The following is an 18,655-nucleotide window of genomic DNA, read 5'->3' as shown; positions in this document are numbered from 1 at the left end:
TACTGTAATATCTGAGGCAAATTCAGTTTTCTAGGATCCTGGCCTTTTTTCTCATTCCAAGAGCAAAACCGTTTCCATTTTGCGGAGTAAGCCTTTCTAGTAGATGGCCTTCTGGCCTCCAAAATGACATCCTGCACCTCTTTGGAGAGTAGGGTCTGTTGTGGTGTTAAGGAATTTTCCATGCAGCGAGATTAAGTGTTTTCAGCTGACTGTGAAGAGTTTTGTAGCTGTGCTGAGTCAGTAGAAGAGGCATTAGAGGTAGGGACCAGGGAGGAGTATGTTAGGCTCCTCAGGAGTGGGTACCAGTGTTGTCTTGGCCAGTCTGGAGCAATCAGTATCATCTTCGGTCTGTCTGCTCTTGCTTTCAAGAGCACCTTGGGCAGAAGAGGCAAAGGTGGGAAAGCGTAAACTGTCCATGCTGCCCAACTGAAAGAAAGGGCGTCCACTCTCCAGGCCTTTGGATGAAAGGTCCTTGAACAGAACTTTTCCAATTGATGATTCCTGTGGGAGGCGAAGAGATCTATGTCTGGCCTTCCCCACGCTTGGATTATCTTTGTAAACACTTGAGGATGCAACTTCCATTCGTGTGGGTCTGTCATATTTCTGCTTAGATTGTCTGCCAGCGTGTTTTCCAAACCTGGCAAGTACTGTGCTTGAAGTTCGATTTGCCATTCCAGAGCCAAGTTCCAAAGTGACATGGCTAGTCTGCACAGGGGTATGAATGTGTTCCTCCTTGTTTGTTTATGTACCACATTACTGTGGTGTTGTCTGTTCTTATCAATAATTGCCCTGGATGCAGGAGGTCCTTGAAAGCTGTAATTGCATTTATCACTGCTAGCATTTCTTTTTGATTGATGTGAAGGTGCTTTTCCTTTTGGGACCATTTGCCCTGAATGCACCTGTCTGTCATGTGCGCCCCCCAGGCGTAGTCTGAGGCATCTGTTGTGATGACTTGATTTGCTTGAGGCTTGCAGAATGGAAGACCTGTGTTTGTTTGACATGCTTGGGCCCACCATAGAAATTCCTTTTGCAAACATGGGATTATTGGTATTATTGTTTCCAAACTGTGGCTGTGTTGAGACCATAGGTTTTAGGTACCATTGAGTTTCCTCATGTGCAACTTTGCACATGGGATTAAAAGAATGCAAGATGCCATGAAGCCCAGAGCCTGCAGGATTTTCCTTGCAGTGAGCCTGGTACAATTTGCTAGTATTTTGAAGTACTGAGTTAGTTGCCCCTGTTTTTCTGGCGTGAGATAGGCCATATGGGTGTTTGTGTCCAAGTTGGCACCCAGGAAAGTTATTTTCTGAGATGGTGTTAGCCTGGATTTCTCTTTGTTGACTGTGTATCCCAGAGAATTCAATAACCGTGTTACATAAGCCAGATGTTCCAGAAGTATGTGCTTGCTGTCCGCTTGGATCAGGCAGTCCAAATAAGGGTAAATTTGTATCCCTTGAAGTCTGCAGTAAGCAATTACTGATGCCAGGCATTTCGTGAATACTCTAGGCGCAGTAGATAAGCCAAAGGGCAATGCAGAGAATTGATAGTGGATTGAACCTGCAAGAAATCTGAGGTATCTTCTGCAGCTTTGTCTGATTGGGACATGCAGGTATGCCTCCTTGAGGTCCAATGTTACCAGCCAAAACTCCTTGCCCAGCATGGGAAGAAGCTGCTGTAATGTGAGCATCTTGAATTTTGGCACGAGTAGAAATGTGTTTAGGATGGATAAGTCCAAAATGGGTCTCCAGTCGGTTCCTTTCCTTGGTACCAGAAATAGTCTGGAATAAAAACCTTGACCTTGTTCGTGAGTAGGTACCTCTTGAACAGCTTTCATGTCCATGAGCTTTGAAATTTGTATTTGTGCCTCTGCCCTTTGATTGTGTGGCAGGTTTGGCATGCCTCTCATTTTTGGAAGTGTGTGAAAATGAAATCTGTAGCCTCTGTTTATAATGTCCAGGATCCATTTATCTGTTGTGAAAATATGCCAATTTCTTGTAAATAATGCCAGCTTTCCTCCCAAGGGTGCTACCAGCTGAGACTTGCTTGGCATGAAAAGGAGGAAGTCATTGGGTTTGTTTCCTGTATTGTTGTGCACTGTCTTCGCCACCTCTTGGTGCTGGAGTTTGCCATTGTCTGCCTCTATATGATCCTTGAGATTGTCCTCTGCCCCTTGTGCGCCTGTATCTACCTCTTTGGGGCTTGTCCGTGGCTAGAAAGGACCAGTTTTTAGAAGGCTAATTTCTGCTAAAACGTGGTGGTTGAACCTGTAGAAAAGCTTTGACAGTTTGCATAGAGCTTAGCTTTTTCTTCCATTTTCCGTAGTATCTCCTCAGCATTAGTACCAAATAGTACATCCTTTTGTAAAGGAGCATCTAGTAGTTTAGCTTTAACATGATCAGGCAAGATCTGTTCCCTAAGCCAGGCATGTCTACGAATGACTGATCCTGTAACAGCAGCTCTACTTGAGGCCTCTAAGGCATCATAGCCACATTGTAAGGTGTGTTTACCCACTTGTTCTGCACTATGCATCATATCCTGCAACTCCTTCAAATCTGGTTGTTCAGGTTGAGACATTTTATTTCTTAATTGTGATAACAGAAACTGCTGATATTTAAGCATATGGAACTGACAATTTAAGGCCCTCATGGCTAGGGTGGCCAAGGTATATACCTTTTTTCCCCACCTTTCTAAGGATCTAGACTCTCTTTCGGAAGGTAGTGGATTCTTAGCAGTAGAGGCCTTCATTCCCTTGGGGCCTTGAGAAATGGTTTCAGGGTCAGCATTATGGCTTTTGTAAAGAAATTGGTGCGAGTTAGGAACTCTGTAGTACCTATCAGGCTTGACTGGGGCAGGAGGCAAGCCTCCGAGTAAACATCATCAAGTATGTCCAAGACAGGAGGTATCGCCAGAGGTCTGTGTTGAGGTAACAAAAGAAATTCCCTAAGTCTTTTCTTGGAATCAGAAAAGTCTTGGCCTTCCCAATGGAAGTGTTCCCTCAAGGTGTGCAAGGTTTCCCCAAAAGAAAAATCCTCTGGGGGAGATACAGACGGAATGGACTGCTCTGCATCAGAATCTTCAAAAGGGAAGTATGAGTGTTCCTCTACATCAGAATGTTCTGAAAAAATGGAGCCCTGGTCAGAAGAGGGAGAATCTTCCTCCACTCTGGGTCTCTTGTCTGGAGGGGGTTGGGAACCCCTGATAAGAGTAATTAAATCCTCAGCCATTTTTAGCATCTGCTTTTTAGGCATGGGGCCTGGAGATGGGCCCTGTGCATCAGGCCTCTTGGGATGCATGTCTGATTTGGACTTAGTAAAGGCCTTAATGGAAAAGGAAGATGAGGGTCTAAAGAGGGTCTAAAGACACCATGGGTGGTAGTGGACCTGTCCACATTAGGAGGCTCAACACTCACAGTGGCTTCGGTGGTTGTAGTCTGGGTATGGGCCGAGGTACCTGCGGTCTCGGTTACAGAAGACACCGCCAAAGAAGTGTCGTCAGTAGTCAGGGGCTGCATAGGCGTCTCGCTGAGAACCGGACCACTTGTAGCCGGTTTTGGCGTGGTGTCGGTGGAGACAGCGGACCTCGCGTGTCGGTCCTTGTCCTTGCGTTTTTTGGACAAAATGGTAGTGGGAGTCTCCGACGACATTTTATAATCAAAGGCTTTACCAAAAAAGTGTTGGGCGAACTCCGCCCAACGCTTAATAGTGCGTTTATTGAAAGTAGCGCAAAAGCGACAGCCCGAGACGTCGTGGTCTGGGCCTAAACAAGGTATGCAGAGGGAATGGAAATCCTTATGCGGTATTTGCTTCCCACAAGAAATACAATTGTTAACTTTGTCTGACATCGGTCTGAGGCAAGAAAAGTTTCTAACGGGTACTTAGCTCTACAGAAGACTAGGGTCTCCAATTTTTCGTAAATTCAGGATCGGGCCGACCGGCACTTGCGAACTGCTTCTGCTTCGGGCACCGCACGACAAAAAAGACTGAAGAAAATGGCGTCGGCTGTGTCTTATATACCCCTGTCACACTGACGTCAGGAAAGAAAGCGACAACAACCGACGCCGGACCTAGACTTTGGAATTCGGCCGACTGAGAACCCGCCTGACGGCAGAAAACCCATCTGTGATTACTGCAGCTGTATGCACGATGAACATCTCCAGAACATGTACTGATGCAACCAATAAACTTGTTAGAGTAAGGTTTAAACTTTCACTCTTAGGGATGCTGAAATCAGAATGTATATATGTGCCAGTGAGGTGAAATCTAGGTTGGAGCACAGTAGCCATACTCCCAACCATTTGTAATAAACAGTTCCCAAATCCCTTTGGTCAGAGGCCACTATGAGGTGGAAAGCTCCCTTGCTCCATAATTGCCGCAACCTAGGAAATGATTATGCAAAGGGGTGAAGTAAAATGTAGATATAGAGACAGGCCTTGTCCTCCATGAACAATACTTGTTTAGTTCAATGTTTGAATGCCATCTCAGTCCACTTTTTAGTCAAAAGTTAATTTGAATAAAAGTCTTGGATGAACTCTCATACTCAGGCTAGCTGAGAACGGAATACTTCCACTATATAGAATTAACAACATAATATGCTAATAGCAAAATGTGAGAAGATACAGGGGAAATGAAAACGAAACTTAAGTCTCTAAAAGACCTCTATTATCAAAAGTTTGTCTAATCTTTACCTGCATTATCTATGTTACAGGAAAACTTAAAAGAGGATTTAGTATTGGGTTATTAAAGCAACACATATTAAATATTTGTTTGCATCTATGGGACTTAACATGAATTATGGTCAATATTTTCTGAAGGACTCACACAAATTTAAAGGAAAGACAAAGAACCACCAGTACATTTTTATGATTCCCTAACAAAGCTTAGGGAATTTTATTTATTGACACTTGTTAACAGGGTTAGTCCAACTCAGCTAGGGGCCCATTTTCAGTGGAGACTCAAGGAGAAAAGCTCCAGAAGTATTACATATTTTTATAATAAAAATCAAATCAAAAATAAAAATATGAGTACAAAATGAAAACCACCATGAAACATAAGAAAATCAACAGGTAGAGAATATCAAAGGTGACGATGGGGGTTGTAGTAGGAGACAAGGTTAGAGATGGAAGGGCAGGAACAGAGGTCATTCAAGATGGTGCGTGTAATGTAAAGTTGGGGTAGAAGTAGTTGTTTAGAGAATTCTGGCTATTGGAGTGATTTAATAGTGGGATTTATAGGTGAGATTAGAGGCAAACCTGGCTATTTTGTGCTACGATTGCTCTAGTTTAGTGATAAGTGAAGTTTGAACACTAGTAAGGACAGAGGCAGCATAGAGAAGGCAGGGTAGAAAAAAGAACTGAGCGAAGGAAGGTTTGGAAGAGGTGACAGAAATTTCTGGTTGCGACAGAGAACTCCAAGTTTCTGATGGGTCTTTTTTTTTTACATATTGTTGAATATGAATATTGAATTTTAGTTCATCATCAATTACTCCAAGTAATTTGGTATGGAGTTCGGGTTTGATGGTGGTGTTGTTAAGAGAGGTGATTGAGAAAGAGGGTTGGTGCTGGGTGAGTGTTATAGGGAAGAAGAGAAGTTTAGTTTTTTTTGGATTTAGCATCAATTGGTTATCAGACAGCTAGGTTTCAACAGAGGTGAAGGTTTGTTGAGTGACAGCTAGGAGTTCAGAGATGTTGTGGGCAGAGGTGATAATGGTGGCATCATTGGTATATTGTAGAAGTGTAGAGAGGTTAGTGGCAGAGTGAAGTTTGTTAGTGAATATGCTGAACAGAAGAGGGTCTAGAATCGATCCTTGGGGAACTTCAGTATTTACAGGAAGGAATGGAGGGAGGACAGTTTGCCAGTGGATAAATTGCTGCCTGCCAGAAAGGTAGCTAGAGAACCAGTTGATTGAGGAGGAACAGAGATGTAGATCAGAAAGTTTGGTAAGGAGTTTAGAGTGAGAGACAGTATCAAAGGCCTTTGAAAGATGAAGGAATAGACGGGAGACAAGCAAGTTATTGTCAAAGGCTTCAGCTATTGTTTGAGTAATGCAGTAGCTGTGCTATGGTGGGGTCTACAGCCATGTTGGGTAGGAGTAAGGAGATTGTTGTCAGGAAGGTGTTTGATTAACTGAGCATGGATGCACTTTTCTAAAATTTTAGAAAGGGGGGACAGGATACCAATGGGTCTAAAGTTAGAGGGATCAGTAGAGTTGCTGACTTTGTGAAGAGGGATTGTATAAAAGGATTTCCAGATATCTGGGACAAGGGCCTCAGAGATAGAATGATTAATAAGTATAGTGATAGGGTAGGCGATGGATTGTGCAGCTACTTTTAGGAAGTGGGAGGGTAGGTGGTCGGCAGATGGGGAGCATGGCTTAAGTTTATTTAGAAGAGATTTAATAGTGGTAACTGGGACTGGTTGGAAAGAAAAAGTATTGGGAAGAGCGTTGTTAAGAGGTGATAGAGGGGTTGGGTGAGATGTACTATTTTGTGTGAGCTTTTGGAAAGTTTCTATGAAACTGTTGTTGAGGAGAGTGGCAGTGTTGTGCAGAAAGGGGTTGGGAGTAGTGGGTTTACCTGGGTGGAACAGGTTGTTGATGGAGGTCCAGAACTTTTTTTGATTTTTGTGTGGGCTACATTGGTTAGATAAAAATAAGGTCACTTATCTTTGATGACTTTTTTTGGTCTGGTTTCCGAGCTCTTTGTATGTCTGAAGTAAGGAAGGAGATTTATTTTTAACCCAGGATTTCCAGGTGCTATCTCTTCTGTGCATGATCAATTGGGTTTGTTTTGTAAGCCAGGGGGCATAGTTGGATTTAATTCTGATTTTTCTAAAAGGGACGATAGAATCAAGAGTGTCAAGAAAAATCTTATTGAAGGACTTTATAGCCTCACTGAGGGAGGTGGTATAGGAAAGACCAATTGATGCCAGATATTTTTGAGTTAAAAGTGCCTGGGTCAAAGTGGGCGAGATTTGAATGGTTTAACAAACTACTTAAAAACGCATATGCAATGAAGACCTTCAAAACACTCCTAGGAGTACACATGGGTGAAGGGAAGCAGTTATGGTAATGTACTCAGCTCATAAAAGATTATTTAGTCTACATATAACAGAAATTAGTCTACATATAACAGAAATTCAGACACATTTGTGCCTATGGAACGGCGCACAGTGACTGTTATCCCACTCCACAAAGGGGGTGCCACCACTGACACCGGGAACTATCGCCCCATTAGCTTGACAAGACTGGTCTGCAAGGCCATGGAACGCATCATCCTGGAGCTTATAAACAAAGATGTAGCTAACCTCCAAACTCTGGACCCCACTCAGTTTGGCTTTGTAAATGGTAGAGCATGCCTCCTAAACCTGACTGACTTCTTTGAAGTAGTTACCAGAGCCGTAGAAGAGGGTAAGGTGGTGCACACAGACTATCTTGACCTCGCCAAGGCTTTCGACACCATCCCCCCACTCTGGAATTATAGATAAATTCACTGGACTGGGCATAAATCCCTATATCACAAGATGGGTGGCCAACTGGCTCACAGATAGAACCCACACAGTGAAAGTAGCAGACTCCAAATCTGACGTCAGACCAGTGACAAGTAGAGTACCACAGGGTTTGGTCCTGGGTCCTCTCCTGTTCGGTATCTACTTCTCAGAAGTCCAGGCAAATACAGCTGGTCTCTGGCTAATGAAGACTGCAGACGACTGCAAACTAGGAGCCATAACAGAGTCGCCTAAGGATGTGGACATTCTACAAAGAGGCCTCACTGAGACTGATGCTTGGTGTCAAAGTCAAGGCCTAAAGCTCAATCCCAAGTAGTGCAGTGTCATCCCCTTTGGGAAAAATACCATACCCATGAACTACCACATAGATGGTAGCCTACTAAACACAAAGTATGATAGGAGATCTTGGGACACAGGTGGACAGTAGTCTCTCTTCTTTGATAATCACGTCGCCACAGTAGTCAGGAAATCCTTCTACATGGCACACCTCATCACAAAGGGGTTCTCCTCCAGAAAGAGAGAGGTCATCGTTCCTCACTACTCATCCCTCATTAGACCCATTATAGAGCACAACTCCCCATTTGGCATGTACCTCGCAAGACATCAACAACTAGAAAGGCCACAGAAATACCTCACTAAGAGGATTACCTGCCTCAAACAGATGCCATACACAGACAATCTCAAAAACTCCAGCTCTACTCCTTCGCATCTCGCCTACTCAGAGGCAACCTCTGCCTAACATACAAAGCCATGTCTAACCCAGATCTGATGGACATGCTACACAAAGAAATCCCAATCGCTCCGGGCTACACACTCCAAGGATCTAAACCTTGTCACCACAATAAAAAGAACATGCTGTAGGGATAGATTCCTGTTCCAGAGACTTTCCATGCTCTGGAACAGACTACCCATTCATGCCAAGCAAAGCTCCTCATTAGCGCTCTTTAAGAGAAATCTTGATAATTGGATGGGAAACAGGAAATTCGCCCTGGGCATCATTTCTGTGGCTCTGCTCAATAGGGGCACAGGAAAATAATTTTCTTGGGTGGCAAAAGCCAGGGAACCTCTTTTGGCTAGGCTTATATAGGCCCTACGGCTGACAGCCTAGTACTTACCTATGAACCTATAAAGTCCGTTATAGAGAACATCTGTCTTTATATAAAATAAATTCAGACACATTTTCCTTCAGACCATTAAAAGCACCTTCACACTCAAAAGTTCTCACATTTGCATCAGTATGTTGCAAGAACCACTCTCCCACCCTAAAACACAATGTCTAAAAGTAATAAACAGTCTATGCACACTGCCCCGAAATCATTCCATTACACTACTTGACTGTGGGTCTTACTGTAATACAAGTATTTTAAAAAAGTCAATTACAACAGTGAAGAAACCCACATGAAGGCAAACAAATACTCTGCAACTGTCAATTAACAGAGCCAGTATTCAAACTAATATTTTAGCATTAATGGCGTTGCTAGTAAAAAATATCTTACTGCAAAAAAAAGCCCACCACTGAATACCAACCTACCTGTAACAAAAGTCAGGAACTCAAAGTTTTACTGAAAAAAAACTTATAGCACAGTTTAACAATATACAAATCAGTGTTAAATGCATGGAACAAAATATCATTAATACATCTAAAATATGAATCCAGTATAATATCGAAAACAGTAATATGTCAAGCCCCAATGGGCTTGTACATAGAGGAATGACAGAAGTGTTGCTGCATTATTAAATCAAATACAGATAATCCATAACACCACTTAAAGAAACTATACAATATGTACTAGGACTTACATGTACTCTGCGTCTTTTACTGTGTCTTCTACAGAGATTCCCAGCAGTACACACAGCCCACGGCCAATCGAACTGACCTGTTCTTCACCCACTAAATAAAGAAAAAGCCAAACATTTCTCAGACATTTGCTTGTATCAGTAGCAGGTTGTGAGGTACAACTATATCCAAAAGATCTGAAGAAAGTGGTCTGCAGTTCAAATGGACATTGTGCAAATTAACAGTTAAATCGGAAAATAGTAAAACTCAAATTACAAGCACAAAACAGCTCTATGCAAACATATTAACACAATGGGTCTTCGTTTTATATGTTTTTAACGGTGAGCAAAACCTCTCGAAAACAAACTAGTGTGCTGAATAAATTATATACAGTGAAATGGTTTCTGGCTGTGATTTTCATTTTACATTCGCCTACCCTTCACCAATCAAATCATCTGCATCTGTTAAGCTACTTGCAGGTGTAGTCTTACAAGAACAGTCATCTACTAATTTATTTTACTTCTGCTCAGCTAGTCATTTCCACTAAATTCATGGACTATTTTAAGGGAAAGAGACAGAAGACAGCAAGAGATAATCTGGCTAAGAAAATAAGGAAATGTCCAAACTTATTTTTCCTCAACAACTGCCAAGGAATATTTTACATCCAACCTGGACTACCATTAACTCAGTCTGATAGAGTTTGGATTAACATTTCATCCACAGGTAAGTGGATCAGGAATGCAACAACTTCCTTATGCTACACTGAATTCAAATAGCTAGTGTAGGAAAAGAATCCACTCCTTCAGAATTTCCCAGTACAACAAACAAAAGTGTCATCCCTGCTGAACTGCTAATACAAATAGCACCAAAACAGCAAAACGAGCTAGCTCTGTGGTACAGACAGGTAAAGCCCCAACTGTGGCACAGGTGAAGAAAAGTTTGACTAGCAGCTTGAAGTACTTGTAGGTGCTAGCTTAGAAGGACAGGAGTGAGTGCTGCCAGCTTACCCATTTTGGGGGAAACAGGGCAGCTCTGGCTCACCAAACAAAAGACACTCATCACTTGTCGAAAGCACTAGGTGTTCAAATACTGGAGCTTTAAGCCAGTTGAGTTCATGCTACCACAGTGCATTTACAATCCACAGAGGAGGGGAAACTAGCATGCACATACATGCTTCCCCCAGGAGTAACAAATGCAGCTATGGAAGAGACACAAAGGTGAGTGCCCCCAGGAGAAGAGGGTAGGATGACCCCTCCCCCAGGACTAGTAAAGCAGTTTGTGCCCTACAACCAGATTCTTACAGGGGAATAGAGGGCTAATGGCAGTTGCCAGGCAGGAATGAATAGGGCACAGGGCTCACACCTAACTCTAGAAATACCTGGCTCCCATTCTTCAGGAACAAACAAACCAAATGAGTGTAGGGAGAAGAGTCATTGGGCAAGGTTCTGGAGAGAGCAAACAAAAGCAGCATATAATAAAAATAAACAAGTAAATGAAAGAATAGGGTTGCTTTTCTACCAAACAATTACCATCTGAAAAGACAGTTTAACTTTTACATATCTGTTCACATATTTTACATATAGAGAGCTTTTCTCCCCATGCCTCCACTCAAAAATGTGTTTTACCCAGTTGGACTTAGTCCAGTCTACAAAGCCAAACAAATAAATATTTACCAGAAGCTTAACAAGACAGTTATATAGTTGGGCTGCCACTGCCATCCCTTCTGCAAACAAGACCCAGTGAAAGGAACCAACACCCTATCACACACTAAAAACTAAAATGGAGAATACATGCGCGCACAGACACACACACACATATATATATATATATATATATATATATATATATATATATATATATATATATATATATATATATATATATATATATATATATATATATATATATATATATATATACACACACACACACACACACACACACACACACACACACACACATCAATCTACTTAGCAGTGGATAGAGGAATGAAAAAGATCAAACTCAAAAGATCAACTGTACAATTTGCATACTCAAAAGACATAACCTTGGAGTAGTGCAGACTCAACATTTTTTTCCAGGAGCAAGCCCCATCTCGTGCCCCCCAATACCCCCTATACTTTATATTATATATTACACATACATACACCAACTCTGACATCTCACAATACTGAGGAAAGGCCATATTTATTTATATATATTAGTTTACCAGGGTACTACACTGATCAATATTGACCAATTTCAGGCTCAACCCGGATAAAATACAAAACATTTCACAAACAAAAAATACAGAAGTGTACGTAATAACAGAGTAACACAGACTAGTTACACAGGAAAAATAAAACAAACACATACATATATATAACTCTATATAGACATGCATATTGTGGCCTCTACAGGAATTATACAGCTTCATTCAAAGCATTCCTAGTCGAATGGCATTCAGTAGTCATTTAGTGAAAGCAATTTGAGTAATTAAAAAAAGAACTCCAAAAATCATAGCTGACTTGATAGTGAGGCACACTGCACTGATATCCCACTCACTAGATTGAAAAAGGAGAAGGTAACAGTCAGCTATCAGGTGCCAGAATCAGACACAACACACGCACTCAGGTAATTCCACAACAAGTACAAGTGTGACTCTGTCCACGTGGATGTGAATGACCTGAGATACACCTTACCGTTGCCCAGAATGATACCGCAGTACAAGCAGAAAATGACTGACTTAACAATTGGATAAGTTTCTGGTGTCATTCTAAGGGGATCCGGTATCTGTCTGTTTGGGATGACATGATTGAAAAACCTCGAAGCTTTGCCAGAGAGGGCCTGCATCTGTCACCCCTGGGTTTCCAGATACTGGCTACGGCTCTTGACACTCCTATAGTGCCTTTTTTAGATGATGTCCCAAAGACCAAATTACCACCGTAACAGCTATAAATAAATGCAATCTGAGGGTCATGCTGCTCAATGCTAATGCTGCTCAATGCTAGAAGTCTAAATCTCAAGATGCACTTGCTTGAAGCACACCTCAAAATGGAGAACAAACATTTGTGCTCTAATGGAGACCTGGTTTGAAGCAACAGAAAGCACCCCTGCGCTACCAGGCTATACACCTTTCGTTGCCAGAACATGGACTGAATCTCCAAAGGCAATGGTGTCTCCATAAACAAATGTAAACAAATACATAAATAAACAACAAATATTCATAAAGGATATGCATACCTCCAGACTAGTATCCTAGCATAATGCTTATGAAATACTTCAGGTACAACTAACATTGGGTAAGATGGCGATTCAAGTTGTAGCCTGCTATAGGTCCCCCAACCATGCTCCACAACTCTCACTCCACGTTCCTAAGAACCCTGGAAACTATTAGGGTCCAAGCAAACACACTCATACTAGGTGACTTCAACTACCCCTCCATCAACTGGGAAAACTACTCGTGCACCAATACACTGGCCCAATGCTTCCTGGAATTCATCAATTCCAATGCCCTGGATCAACTTATTCTTACCCCTACTAGAGGAATCAACATCCTTGACCTGGTTATTAACATGGGTAACCGTTGCTCTACACCAATAGTCAGTTCTTCCCTGGTTAGATCAGACCACAAACTAATCACCATGGAACTCCACATCTCACCCATACCCCCTGCAAAGGTAACCACCATGAAAAACTTATCCAAAGCTGACTCTGGGCTCCTAAAAACAGAGGTGTCTAACTTCACGGCGCCCATGTCAATGGAAAATAGATGCATTATTGCCAAATCATACACCAATTCACTGTACAAACACGTACATAAATGCACGGAACTAGCCATACCCAACAGAATCGAGACGCTTTCCTCCAAAAAAAGGAAGCCAATCTGGTGGTCCCCTGCTATTAATAAACTCTACAACAGAAGGAAGAAACTGCTGCAGAAAAAGGTGAAGTCCCAAGACTGGAAAAATTCCCTTATTAGCCTCAACAAAAAGTTGAGATCCCTCATCAAAACCTCTAAAACCAGCTACGAAGGCAGAATTGCGGCAGACACTAAAAACAATCACAAAGCCTTCTACAGTTATATCAAAAATCTCCATGGCAATACTCAGGTTTGCTCTGAGTTACTGCATAATGGTACCTCCTATACGGAGTCAACAGATATTGCCAACATACTGGCCGACAGATTCAGTGCCAACTTTACCCCTCTCTCCCCCCTAAAGGACCAGTCACAATACCGGAGGAATGCCAGGCACCCAGCATTACTGTAGCACAGGTTAAAGCTTCATTGTCCAAGGCCAAGAATACAACTTCCATGGGACCCGACAATATCCCTGGATGCATTCCACATGAATTACAAAGTGAACTGGCACCACATCTGTGTGCCCTGTTCAATCACAGCCTCACCTCAGGCTTTGTTCCTACCAAATGGCGCTATGGTACAGTCATCCCTCTCCATATAGGGGGAGCAACTACAGACCCTGGGAATTATCGCCCCAATAGCCAGAGTCTGATATGTAAAGCTATGAAGCTCATCATCATGGACCTAATTAACAAGGATATAGAGAATCTCCAAACTCTAGATCCCACACAATTTGGTTTTGTGAAAGGTAGATTATGCCTGCTCAACCTGGTTAACTTCTTTGAGTCAGTCATCAGAGCTGTGGATGAGGGGAAGGCAGTTCATGCAGCCTACCTTGATCTGGCCAAGGCCTTTGATACCATTCCTCACTCAGGAATTCTTGATACACTCACCAAACTAGGCATCAAGCCCTATATCACTAGGTGGGTTGCAAACTGGCTCACAGAGAGCCCACAGTGTGAAAGTAGTGGACTCAAGTCAGACTGCAGACCAGTCACGAGTGGAGTCCCACAGGGATCGGTCCTGGGTCCTCTCCTGTTTGTCATCTACTTCTCAGAAGTCCAGGCCAACACAGAGGGACTCTGGCTAACCAAGTTCGTAGACGACTGCAAGCTGGAAGCCATTATTAACTTCCCAAGTGATGTAGACATCTTACAGAAAGGCCTCACTGAGACCAATGACTAGTGTCGAAAATATGGCCTTAAGCTTAATGCCAAAAAATGCGTCATCATCCCCTTTTGGAAAAACTCAGTTCCCATTAATTACCACATTGCTGGGAGTCCACTAAACACTGAAGGTGTTATTAGACATCTGGGGACACAAGTTGACAGCAACCTCTCCTTCGACCACCACATTGCCACTGTGGTCAGAAAGTCCTTCAATGGAACACATCTCATTACCAAGGGTTTTGCATCCAGGAAGAAAGAGGTCATCATCTCTCTGTACTCTTCCTTCATTAGGCCAATCAGAGTATAATGCCCCAATTGGCGTGTACCTTACTAGACATAGGCAACAGCTGGAAAGGCCACAAAAGTACCTCACGAAGAGGATCCTAGGCCTTAAACACGTCGTACACAGACAGACTCAAAAATCTCCAGCTATTCTCGGTCTCATATCGTCTGCTAAGAGGTGATCTCTGCTTGACTTACAAAGCCATGTCTGACCCAGCTCTGTTAGAAATGCTGCATCTAAAGAAATCCCAATCCCTCTGCACCCTACACTCCAAAGACCTCAACCTCATTACCACAATCAACAGAGCATGCTGGAGGGACAAGTTCATAACCCACAGACTGCCCATGCTCTGGAATAGACTTCCCATACATATCAAGCAGAGCACCTAACTGGCCCTCTTCAAGAGAGATCTTGACGAGTGGATGGGAAATTGAAAGTTCATCGCGGGGATCACTCCAGTGGCTCTACTTGATAGGGGCACTGGGAACTAATGTCAGACGGCACAATGCCAGGCACTTCTATGAGCTAGGCTTGTAAAGGCTCCAGGGCCATTAGCCTAGTACACATCTATGAACTTATAAAAGGAAATCTCAAAAATTATGCAAAACAAATTTTATTACAAAGAAAATACTTTTATCTCTTCAGACATCACCAGGATCTGTTATTGCATCACCAACCACATTTAAATACCCTAACAAAACTAATCACATCAAATGTAACCATCCCCAGTAATTATGAATTTGTTAAAACAAAATGAACAATGAAAAGTACAATGTGTAAACACAGTCAAACATCATACTGTGATTTATACAAGTTATAAAATGTAAAGATCATAATTTTGCATCTTTTAACATCAAAGTTCTGCTTATAGATAAAGTTTCATTAATCCCCAAGGGTATGTCAGCTCTCAACTTGAGCTGCCATTTCAGTTCTTGGTTCTCTAATAATTCTTCCAAAATCCCACATCATGGATTTTTTTCTACTTTTTCCAATACTTAAAATTTAAACATATTAAATTCCTGGCACGCAACAATAAGTATGTTTACTCCATTCACTGTCCTTATCATTTTTCATTCTAGCACAATAGTGTTCATAAATGCTTTTCAACAAGGTGCATTTCTTTTATCCCAAATATAGAACTCGGGGAAATTTATACACTTCGCCAAACAAACTAAACCCCTGGAACCACACTTCAAATTCCTCTTTGCATTTAAGATGCCAGAGCCCAATAAATGTAAAGACGTTTACTGAAGAATAAACCTGCACTGATTATAGGAACCACATTTGCAGGTCCCGGTATTCATATTGTAACCTGTATATAAATTTGTTGGTCATTCAAAAATGCTTTTTATATTACGTGCCCGTTTATAAATAAATGATATATTCTAATGATTTACACAATGTCAGGGAAATGTAAAATGTGACACTTTCTTAAAAAATAATGTTTTGATGTTATAAAACTGTGAATTATATTTTAAAATCACAGCTCTGTTATATGTCACTCCTTTGCTTATTGCCTTAACCATACCTGGAACACCTTTGTCAAGAGGAGGTTGATAAAACCCACTGTTTCTCATTTTTAAAATCTCCTGATAATATTTACCAGTAAAAGCCTGGGGGTACTCCCTTTCAAAAACAAGCCTTTCCTCAACTTCAGCAACAATCCTGGTCATACATACAAACTGCCCTTAAACAAAGTCTTTTTTTTTTTTGATGCAATGGATGATTGCTATCACAATACAAACAAGAGCTGAAGACAACAAATTTTTTGTACATGTTGAATGCAAAAGGCTTATTTGTCAAATTTCTAAACCATCACATCTAAATAAGGCCTCTCCCTTAGTATTATAAGCAAACTACAACATGCCAGTGGTAGTACCTATACAATTTAAAAATTCAAGTGATATGTCCGCTGATTCAATCCACTAAACTAATCATCCAAAAACCTGAAGTAGGCATTTCAATATACAGCATATAGGGAATTAAATGCAAAATGTTTCGCCCAGTACTATATGTCATAATGATGCTAGAGTAAGTCAGAGTAAATGCTGCTCCGATGGCAACACCTTCTGATTTATGGAAGTGCTCACCCCCAAAGTAGATATAACTGCTGCGTAACACAATTTCCATGAAGTCACAATGTTCAAATCACTGTTGGGTAACAATTCAAGCACACTCAATGAACCTCTAAACCATTCCATCCCATCCCTACAGAATGTGTGTGGTAGAACTGAAAACAACTCAATTACATCTGTGGTTACAAAAAATACTATTTTCAAATATATTTATTGTGAAATTACTAAGAAAATTACACAAATCTTTTAATAAATAAGAATGCCTGTCCATGAATCCTTTGGTAAGGGTAAATGTAAAATTGCTAAAGGCTGTGTTTTCAAGCCACCAGCATGAACAACAGGACAGAGTGGCAGGTCTGTTAAAAGCTTACAAACTGAAATGACTGAAATCACATTTTTTTCTATGTGCAGAAATGATTTCTTATCCATCCATCCTCAACCCCTTTTCCCATTTTTGCATATGGGGTCGGGGTGTCACTTCAACATGACCGCCAAGGTTTACACTGCTGGGTGGCTAGCCCTGTCACGGTAGTTCATCTGTACCACATACACACACCTAGGGCCAATTTAGAGTCTCCAATCCACCTGCTGCATGTCTTTGGAATCTGGGAGGAAACCGGAGCACCCAGAGGAAACCAACACGAACACAGGGAGGGCATGCAGACTCCATACAGCATGAATTGAACCAGAGAACCTCTTGGTGTGAAGCAACAACGCTAACTGATGCACGGCTGCGCCACCCTAAATACATTTTTATCAAAAGACTGATAATACATTACATAATTTGCTTATGCAGAAAAAGACTACTCCTTAGACACACACATTTTGTCCTGAAATATGTGAAGGGTAGGGGATTAAACTTGTTAAACAATCGTAAAGCAGTTTTCTTCCAATTTATTAATCTAATCATGTAATTAAAGCTTACTTCCTAAATTATATCATTATGTCCTGACAGACTTACTAATTAAAACAGCACACCAACAGGTTATGAGATCTATTTTTCCATAACTTGCAGCACTTTCAAAAGTTACATTTTAGCTGAAAGATCAAAAAATAAATCTTCCTTTTACTAAAAAGTAGTGCTAGCAAGCATGGAAATGCAGTCTGGAAAATGTCAACTTATTTTTCAAGTACTCAGATTTCTTGGCACTTGATCTTTAACATGAGAAAAAAATAGTGACCTTGAAGTTGATAAAAGCAAGGGGCGCTTCAAGCATATTTTACTTTTTTTTTTCTTCAATTATCTAGCCCATCCCTTGAGTTTAGTGTATTTTGTTGTTCATAACAGAGAAGTAGCTGCATTTGCCAGGAATACAATTATAATTTGACAAAGACATTGAAATCAAACAAGCTACACTGTTACATTATAGTAAATAAAAGAAGTCTGTCTAGGTTACCACAGATATAGCATTTACTTAAATATAAATGTTTTAGGAATAGTTCACTCAAGGAGACATGTGACACTACAGCTGAGTGAAACACTTGCCAAAACGGGAGACATTTGAGACATGCTCTTGCAGGAATATCTCTAACACCGTCAACAGTGGAAACAGGTACATGGACCATCTTGGCAGTAAATCTCAACTTGCGCTCTGGCCAGAAACTCCCATGCAGCAGAAATATCAGCATAAGAGGCAAGTCAGTCAGTCAGTCTGTCTGGAGTGTTTCACCCCAGGCCTCCGTTGAAAATGGGCTCTGTCCCAGTCAGACTTTCCTGGTAAAAGTACAGTTGTGTACACTTACCATAAATGTAGATTTCGAGTGTATTCACTGTTGCAGTCATCACATTTGGGTTATCTGCCTGCAGGTAGCCCTCAGCCGGCCTGAATACCAGAGTCTAAGGATTTCTGTGTCGGATGCTGTTGCTTCTTCCATGATGTCAGGTCGTCAGGGGTATAAAACATGCAGCTGATGCCAATACATCAGGTTTTCTTGCCCCAGATGTCAGGTGCCCCCACAATAGGAAGCAATTATATGGTATGGAACACCCCCAGCAAAAAGTAAATGC

The 18,655-nt window shown here is 41.5% G+C and overlaps 1 protein-coding gene across 1 annotated transcript in view; it reads right to left on the bottom strand.

Annotated features, from left to right (window-relative positions):
- The window catches only part of DTD1 (D-aminoacyl-tRNA deacylase 1), a 1,026,657-nt gene that overhangs the window by 871,315 nt on the left and 136,687 nt on the right, over positions 1-18,655 (bottom strand). The window contains exon 2 of the mRNA XM_044057001.1: positions 9,303-9,393. Coding sequence (XP_043912936.1) covers positions 9,303-9,393 — 91 coding nt within the window. The remainder of the gene's footprint in view (positions 1-9,302; positions 9,394-18,655) is intronic.

This window comes from Protopterus annectens, chromosome 1.part2 (genome assembly GCF_019279795.1).
Source record: "Protopterus annectens isolate FY-2018-M chromosome 1.part2, PAN1.0, whole genome shotgun sequence".
NCBI lineage: Eukaryota > Metazoa > Chordata > Ceratodontiformes > Protopteridae > Protopterus > Protopterus annectens.
The sequence above is the reverse complement of the archived record's forward strand: the minus strand, read 5'-3'. Positions and strand labels throughout refer to the sequence as shown.